General features: G+C 33.1%; 1 protein-coding gene across 1 annotated transcript; it reads left to right on the forward strand.

Annotated features, from left to right (window-relative positions):
* The first annotated feature begins 95 nt into the window (after positions 1-95).
* LOC126970516 (ankyrin repeat and SOCS box protein 3-like) lies at positions 96-7,334 on the forward strand. The gene is made up of 3 exons (XM_050816473.1): positions 96-1,650; positions 1,784-2,002; positions 5,596-7,334. Exons 1-3 carry the CDS (start codon positions 490-492, stop codon positions 5,827-5,829), a joined length of 1,614 nt encoding a protein of 537 aa, XP_050672430.1. The 5' UTR covers positions 96-489; the 3' UTR covers positions 5,830-7,334.
* The last annotated feature ends 2,597 nt before the right edge of the window (positions 7,335-9,931 follow it).

The following is a 9,931-nucleotide window of genomic DNA, read 5'->3' on the forward strand; positions in this document are numbered from 1 at the left end:
CCTATTGACCAATAATATTTTAAACAACTGGAGTAAACGCAGAAATATATAAACTTAGCAGTCAAAGGTTATTATGGTGTCATTTGTGGCATGTGCCATATTTCAGCTTTGATTTTATATGACGTGCATTGTTTTTAAACTATAATAATTATAGTAAAAAAAGAGTAAAACTAAAAACAAACGTAGTGATTATATTATTCTCTTTGGTAAAAACTAAAGAGTTTAAGTAATAGAATAGATTAACCTAATATAATATATATATATTATTATAATAAAAATATCATGGTTTTATTGTTCATATCTAAAAATTTAAATTTTTCTGCGAATTTTAAAGCAATAAGATTCTTTATTTTAAATTAAAAGCAAATTGGGTTTTAACTTTAATATTCTCAATTCTCATATGTGAGACGTCGCACTCTTATCTACTTGTCTTCTTCCTATCTTTCTGGAACGTATCTGTTGTTTTTGTTGTACCAAAATTTTAATACAATGGATTTTAGTTCATTGAATCCAATAACTTCAAACTCCTTAAATTTAGCCGCTAGAAACAATGAAGTGGAAGTAGTGAAAAAACTCCTTAAGAAGATTAATCCTAATTGCATTGATAACAGAGGATGGACCTGTCTTCATGAAGCAGCTGCTCATGATACTTATGAGAGTTTATTGATAATACTAAAGCACAAATATACTAGGCCACTTTCAGAAACCCATGAAGGACATACAGCACTTTATTTGGCATGCCGCCATCAAAGTTCACTTAAAACTATAGAAGCATTACTGCAACATGTTCCAGATATTGCTAATTATGGTAGTACAGAGGGTGTTTGTCCTTTGCATATTAGCAGTGCATTGGGTAGACTAGATGTTATTCAACTTTTAATAGATTATGGTGCAATGATTGATGTTCAAGATTTTGATGGTGATACTCCACTGCATGATGCCACACTAGGTGGCCAGCATGATGCAGTTTCTCTCTTACTATATGCTGGTGCAGATCCTGATATAAAAAATGAAGCTGATTATACACCATTTCATTTAGCATGTTATAAAGGATATTTGGAAATAGTAAAAATTCTTTTTCCTTTTGTATCCAACATCAATCAGACCACAGATAATGGTGTGACTCCACTCATATTAGCAACTCAAGGATGTAGTCTGGATACTGTTAAGTTTTTGTTGTTGAATGATGCCGACCCATACATTAAAAACAACTCTGGATTAACAGCACTATCGACGGCTCTGGAAGTGGGACATAGCGATATATTCAGAATAATCCTTGAAACAATGGATATAAGCCTTGTTGATAGAAATATTATAATGAAAGCCTGCAAACCTCATTATTTTAAACTGGAAATTTTAGAATGTCTTTTGGACTTTTATCATGTTGATCCTGACTTCTTTGATTTCTATGAACAAGTTTATTTTACTCTTGAGAAAATTGGTGATATAATGCCCAATTATGTATCAAATTCTCCAGTGAATTCTTACTTAAACATTTGTGAATATATATACAAAAGTGATCCACAAAAGTTTAAAGAGTTTTTCAATTTGTTTTTAATTGGAGGCCCTGTTGTGAATCCACTGGATGCAAATGAATGTCCACCTATAGTATACATACATTACTGTATGCATACACATTGTTTTCAAGAAGTAAGACTTTTCAGTTTATATTTACTATACTTATATTAAATTGTAAATTATTTTGTTTTTAATTAGTAGTTCTTGGTTCTTATATACTCTTATCTGTGCCAATTTTTGATTATTATATTCAATTTGATTGCAGGTATTCAGGATATTGACGGAGCATGGGTGTAATGTAGATTATTGCAGCTATGCCATGTGTGTAGACAAAGACAAGTGTATACCGGATGCATTTATAGCTTCCATTACAGCAGACACATCAACTATACCAATCATGTTGCCATACAGCTTGTATTGTGAGCCTGGATATCTACTTCAGTTTGCCATTGACAATGGTGTTATAGGACGACTGTCTGAAAATGTATGTAGAGTATATTATACTAATGTCTGTTCATCAAATAAGTATTTATAAAATAAGATGCCATCATATCTTTTATTGGCTTATTAAGAAACTCACTATATTCGAGAGTGGGTTGCAATAATGACCGAATGTACTCTGTAAAGGTACAAATTTTTTATAGTCATAAAAGCTGAGCACTTCAAATAAATATTTTAAAATGTTATAGATATCAGATTGACTTAAAATTAAGTGTAGGCATTGTTTAAGAAAAGCAAGGGAAAAGAAATTCTTCTCAAAGTATTTCTGCATTAACCACTACTTAAAGCAAAAAATTAAAAACTACTCCATTTGAAACTCTTGCCGAATTTTAACTTCAAATTCGTATGTATTTGTACATTATAAATATATTCAAAAATATTTAATAATATTTAAAAAAATGAGGTAAAAGAATGGTATCAAAATATGAGGCAACATTCATAATTAGTATCTTTCGAAGTACTGAAGGTTTTAATGCATATCGAAATTACCTAGTTAGCTCTAGTTTTATCTGAAAATATTTGTTTGTTAAATATTTGTAATTTTATTAAATAATTTAACATAAATTTAACAAAATAAGATTCACGGATTAGTAAAAAAAGGACTCCGCGCCGTGATATTAGCGAGTGAAGCACCTTTATGCTAGTGTGTGTGTGGTTACGGGGTATACCAGTTACACAATTTTTTCTCCATTAAATAATCATATATCCACAAATACTTTTATATTATTGTTTTTACACTTTTTCACAACGTACCACGGCATTTTTAAAATATTTTATTGCGACGCAAACTGATCTGTCACCGACGATGGCAAATCTCGTAACAGCGGTCGATCGGCTTGTATTAGTATAAGTGTATGCGCGGGGCTATATTTATACGTTTACCGGCTTGTTTTGGTGCCTCACTGCTATGTAAGGTGACACGGAGTCCTTACTTTTTTACTCGTCCATGATAAGATTTGTTGAGGATCGCTTATATATTCTCTTCTAATTATTTTTCCGTTAACCCTAAACTGGTATCGTAAATTTGACATACGTAACTGTATCGATACGATACCAGGGTTAAAACTAAAAAGGTAAAAACCAAGTTACTACAATGTTCGTATTGGTTACTAAAGCCGATAGTCCTTTTTCAAATATAAGTATTAGTACTAGGCTATTTTCAATAACAATACTATCATCAATTTTTAATTCTTAAATGTTGATAATTGAATTAATGTGAGTGCTACGGACGTGTAAAAAAATAGGACTCCGTGTCACCTTACATAACAGTGAGGCACCAAAACAAGCCGGTAAACGTGTAAATACATAGCCCCACGCATACACTTACACTAATACAAGCCGATCGGTCGCCATTCTGAGATTTGCCATCGTCTGTGACAGATCAGTTTGCGTCGCAATAAAATATTTTCAAAATGCCATCGTGCCTTGTTAAAAAGTGTAAAACAATAATATAAAAGTATTTGTGGAAATATGATTATTTAAGGGAGAAAAAAATGTGTAACTAGTATCCCCGTAACCGCACACACACTAGCATAAAGGTGCTTCACTTGCTAATATCACGGCGCGGAGACCATCTTATTTTACTCGTCCGTGGTGAGTGCATATAGTCGGACCCGCAATCTATTTCTGTTTCTTTTTTTAAAAACTATATCGACTATTGCTAGAGTTACAGCCATGTCTTCTTCACCGGAACTCATTTTTTAAATGAAATAAAAACAGATGCAGCGGATAGTCTGTTTAGTTGTTAGTATATTGATTATTCTAAATAATGCGTCATGCAATCTGAAGTTGTTTGTGGTACGAATAGCTCTTTGTTGCAATACAAAAACTGTTTCACTGTCCCTGTCTGATCCCCACAACAGCAGACCATACAGCATGACACTATTAAAACAGCAGAAATAAACTAATTAAGTCGTTTCGATATCAATAAGATGTCATATTTTCCAAACTGCATATGCGGCAGAACTAAGTATTCCAGCCAAAGCCGCGATTTTACCTAATTTCACTATTTATGTTGATATAATATGTAACTAACTGACTCGACAGACGCAGTTCTATCAATACAAAAAAATATGATGTAAGTGTTCGAGAATAATGTAGTCTAAGGCCATCGGAAATGTGAAAGGAAAGTACATGAGTTCAAAATGAAACAAAACTTATTTCTGAATGATTTTATCTTAGATTCGCTCCAACTAGATATCGCACTACCTAAGAAGTAGCTTTTTTATTACAGCAGCTTTTATTAGATGCTTGTGTGCGGGGCATCTTTCAAATTTTGTAACATACGCTTCGTGTTATTTTACATTGAAATTAATAAAATACTTACTGATATGTGATCCCAGTGTCTTACTTATTTCTTGAAGTATTATTTTTAAAAGTTTAATACGCAACCCGGCATTTTAGTTTCTATTAGCAAAGTTTAACAGAACATGTGGAACGTCAACGTCACACATTGCTCGAGTACGCCCACTTGGGCGTAGTATTAGTTGCTGCACCAATCAATTCTTAATCTAAGGATTTTATTATAATATGTAGGTACCTAGTAAAAAATAATATCGTATTTGTGTAAACAGCTTACCGCTTTATAATTGGCATTTTTTTTTAAATATTAACATGGATATAGTACCTATGTTATCCTTAAGAGATTGACATATGCCATCACGGACTTTTCTGTAGACCTATTTAAGGTTTCACCACACATTATTTTGTTATATCTTAAAGAACTTAGGCAGCGTTCTTGTTGAAAGATCCCAGACGCCTTATTCCTTTCCGACACCTACAAATATCGTTAATGTCTACAAAAACTTAACAAATTATATACTAGAACCTTCCTTCGAGAAATACGCTATTCATTGGTGAAAACAACATGAAAATCGGTGGAGTAGTTTTTGAATTTATCGCGAACAGACAGACAGACGCGATGGAGGACTTTGTTTTATAATATGTAGTGATTAGTATGGAGATACCTAGTTGTTTTTATTCAAAAAATACATTGATTTATCAATATTTTCAAAATATTGTTTGTTTTTAATCAACTGTTTAAACTAGTGGCTAATTCATCAGTTTTTATTCAAATAAATACTAACGGCCTTACAAATAAAGTTAGTATAAAGTTATACCTGAAAATAAATCAAGAATATGCAAAATGTTTACAAATAGACATATTGCTTATGTTTGGTATTTTCGGACGAAACGTTTCCCGCGTTTATTTGCAAGACTTCAGAATTGTATTGACAGTGTTGTTAGCGATATACGGCCATTCCCAATATTCAGTCTATCTCCGGTTGTGGCCTACTTGAGATAAAAAATCGTAACTATCGTTGACTTTTCTGTCTCAATAAACTTATCGACGGTAACTCATCTTATCCCTATACGCTGTCTGACAATAGGACGACATATAGCTTGCCAGGGATAGAAGTTTGTATGGAAATTGCAACAGTGAACTGGCGATATGAATCATTATCGGGTATATTGGGACAGCTTTAGATTATTGACAGCTAATTACTGACAGTAGAAGGTAGTGATTTATCTCTATCTGTAGATAGTATATTGTATTGTATTTTTGTTTCATTTTAGGTTCAGGATCAGATTATATCAATGATTGGTTACAACACTAAGGATGTTTCAGCAGAGAAGTTGGCATATGTTGTGCATCCTCTAAAACATTTATGCAGGCTGAAAATAAGGTCACTTCTAAGAAAAGCAGGGACACAATCGACAAGACAGTACTTTGTAGCTCTCAATGCACTGAGATTACCGCAGTTGTTGAAAAATTATTTACGCTATAGTTCGTTGGATTGTAGTTTTTGAATGCAATGCATGAATTGTTTAATACCAGGTTTTGTGTACTTTCCAATTTGACAAATTATTGTAGATATATATTATTTATTTAAATAAAACACTTTTTAAGGGATTAAAACGCGTGTAATTCTGTGTTATGTTACATTTTTATTATTATTTTGCATTCCCCCTGAAAACGTGCCCAGAAAGGTCACAAAACGTTAAAGCTAAAATAATATGATAAAAATGTAACTTTTACGCATAAAACTAATACAAAAACACAATTAAACGCGTTTAAATCCTTTAAAAAGTGTTTTATTTAAATGCAAAATACTACCTCTATTTACTAGCTGACTGATATGTTGTTCTGTACATAATAAATAAAATATTGTTTTTTTTTTTCTGAACTTGCCAATTATATTTCATAATATCAAGAATTATTTCGTAAGATATGCTCCCTGTTGTTATAATGAAATTGTGTCACAGGAGAACTGTCAAACCGTGCGTATGTAATTCTTTTAATAGAAAATATGTCAATACAAAACAAATATTGGAAATAAAAATAATTATGGGTCCCAAATCGAAATAAAAACTATCCTATCTCTCAAGTTGGACTAAACTGCACTGAATGAAGTAATCCCCATTAAAATCCGTTCATCAGTTAAGGAGTTCATTGTAAACAAACATTAGGGCACTGGATAAAATATATAAAGATTTTTATGTAAGAGGGGGCAAACGGCAAGGGACTCACGCGAGACAACCACCCGTGGACATCCGTAAAACCAGTAGGTATTTTTTTTTTACTTTTTAGTTGCCACCCTACTTTGTGTGTATGTTCGAAGTTGAAACTTTTTTCTTTTGAATTTTTTAATGCGTTGCTAGCTAGGCTAGGCCAAACCAAACTAATTTAAGTCAAATTAATACATATCTTACGGTGTTACTAAAGTTTCTTATTTTGTGCATTTCTGTTGTCAGTAATGTAAAACTAGAGTAGGTGGTACCTACTCTAGTTAAGTTTAAGTACGATCCAAATATAATTAGATAATTTATTCTTATGAGATAATTTAACTTCTTGGTATAAGACAACGCATCACAAACAGGCAAAGTTTACTCTAGCTTGCGTGACAAGCTACATACACTCGCGATATTTATGTCACTGTTTTTTGTCGACGTGTACAAAAGTATCACACAGTCTATCTAGTCGTATAAATTATAGAATAAATACTTATTATTAATTAATTTTGTCTCAGTGAGTTAAACATTTTTGTTCCGTTTGGTGGAGAGACCCTTGGCCCGAAGAATGTACAAAGTACTATCTTCGCGCCTCAATAGGGCTACTGGAAACCCAAGCTGCAGCTAGCTGGCAGCTATTTCGGTCAACGGATCAGCCTAGCCATCCAACGCGGAAATGCTGCCAGTAATCTTGGTACCTACGCTTCCCTGTAATGATAGTTTTAATTTAATGTAATCATAGTATTGTAAATATAGTTAAAAGATTTGTTTTGTTTGATTAAATGATATAAGAAATATTATAATTTCGTTTTGAACCGACTGATGTTAAGCATGATATTACCTAGTCTTGCCATAAATAACGAAAGAAAGAAAAAAATATTCTATTGCAAATAACATTTATTATTTTTACAGTGTGTTAATTGTATTTATGTATCCACATAAATATAAAACAATTTAAAATATAAAAATCTTATTCGAAGTGGTCTCCATTGGCTGCAATACAGTCCTTTAAACGTTGACGCCAGTTATAAATAAAAACACGCGCACGCACTCACTGTCAATCGTACGGATTGTTTTAGACTCTCAAATTATCATGGCGCTTACAGCAAGTCGAACTCTCTTAAACTGACTATAAATCATAATCCACCGGATTAAGATCGGGACTAGACGACGCGGGCCAGTCTTCAGCTCTGATGAAGTCCGGAACGTTCGTTTCCAACCAAGACTGCGAAGACCGATTTTATGACCCGGCGCCAAATCTTTCTGGAAAGACCATTCTTGTTTATGCAACATGGTGTTGCTAAGAGGCTTCACTACCTTCTCAGGAATGGTATCTTGATACACTTGTGTTTTGATATCTTTTTCACAAAAGTATGGCTCAGTCACTCCTTCATAGCTAATACCCAACCAAACCATCACTGAAGTCGGATAGTGCCCACGTTGCACTCTGTCGCCTAGTTGGGTAGCTTTCTTAGAGCATGGAGTATACATACGGTCATTTTGTTTGTGGAAATGTTGCTCAATTGTAAAAAAAAACTCATCAGTAGATAAACAAAATTTTTCTGTGACCTTCCTTTCATGTACCGCTTGAGTAGTACTTTCGATTTTACCACCTTATCCTTTTATAAATTATCAGTTAAGAAATGACAAGAATGACTCTTAAAGGCTGCAAGTCGTAAGTCATCTTTTAAAATACGCGACATATTCTAGGTGCTATCTTCATCTCCCGAGATGAAGAAGATGAATCTTTTGGTTTCGGACGGGATTTCAATGAATTTTTTCCCTTACTGCTTTGACCACCTTTTTCGTACGAACACTACGTGGAAGGCCAGATCTTTTTCTGCCACAAACAGAGGAGGTCATTGTACCTATTAATAGCCGGTTACACAAACATTTTACTAATACCAAGCGTATGGAGAGTTTAAAAAATTTGGTTCCATGCCTACTTTGTGTGCCTAATCCAATCACAGCGATTCGGTTCTCTTTATCACCCCACTCATTTTAATTTCGCAAAATATTGTAATGTACATTGTATTGGCCCCAAAATAAGCAACCTCAATGAACAATCAAATAAAAATGACAGATTCCAAATTCAAATGTAAAATTTTGTTTATTTTTACTGGTTGATGTTAATGCGTTATGATTAATTGAGGCTTTATATACATATACACTAATATATATGTTAAGGCCGCTATCCCGAGATATGGCCAAATTAAATATATCGTTGCAATGAGAGAAAGCTTTAAATCGCCTTGAGCTTGGGTTTCTAGGTGATAGGGATCAAAAGATATCCAGGTTCAAACATTTCCCACAGAGTTGCGTTGAAAATGAGGTTTGTTCACTAAGAGGTGCCAACAATGGCCATTTTGAACAAATTGGTTTGTTCGTAATAGAAAACAAATTATAGTAGGTAAACTCTTACTAAGTATAATAAGTTTTCAATTATCATGTACTTTACTTGTTTAATCGGTACTTGGTTGCTCTACTAATACCAGTCAAGCTAAATTTATCAATGAAGATCTGTGTGATAACGGTTATCAACTTGATACCGGCGTTTTATCGCAATTGCCAGGAGTTGGCATTTTATTGTAATCTCAGATATGATCTTATCAATAATTTGTTATCCATCGCTAATACGAAAAGGAGTTAAGAAGGAAAAAGAAAAGTCTTTTATGGATTTTGGGTTGGCTTAAAATTAAAATGGATGGGAAAATATTGATAGTAAATAAAAGAGGATTGTTAATATCAATAATGTCTTTTTGATTAAATTATATATCTGCTATTAGTTAATTATAAGTAATTTAAGTTCCGGAATACAAGTTAGGAACAGAAGCTCCAATATTGTGACATAAATCATGCCTAATACTCGCGCGCTTTTAGCGAGTAATACTGGTCTCCTAACATAGAGATTAAACAATTTTTTGAAGTAATTTTAACGGGTAATACCGCCAAGTCAACCAACGGCCTATACCTATACCTATTTCGATATATTGAGAGGTGTACCTCTCAAAAATCATGGTGTTTGTATTGGTCATCATACCAAGCCACAACAGACGAGTTAAAATAGCTTATCGAACAGTAGCTTAGCAGTAACACCCGTTGGGTTTAGATAGTTGGGAGGCCTAATTTCGCACCCTAGATCGTCCAGTGTTGGTCCAAACGAATTAGTGATAACTGGTACCAATACTATTTTTACCAATTATATTATATTTTTTTGTGATTATTTTTACTACATTTTTTCTTAGCATTTCATTAATTATTCGTTGTGTTAGGTTTATAGTATAGTGAAGCGAAACCACAAAAATGTCTGTCAAGACAAAACATGTGCCTGCTCTTAAATTTGTAACAACCTTAACCTACTTGTGAAACTTTCTAGCAAATAAAGAACTTTGACTTTGAA

Source organism: Leptidea sinapis, chromosome 21 (assembly GCF_905404315.1).
Source record: "Leptidea sinapis chromosome 21, ilLepSina1.1, whole genome shotgun sequence".
NCBI lineage: Eukaryota > Metazoa > Arthropoda > Insecta > Lepidoptera > Pieridae > Leptidea > Leptidea sinapis.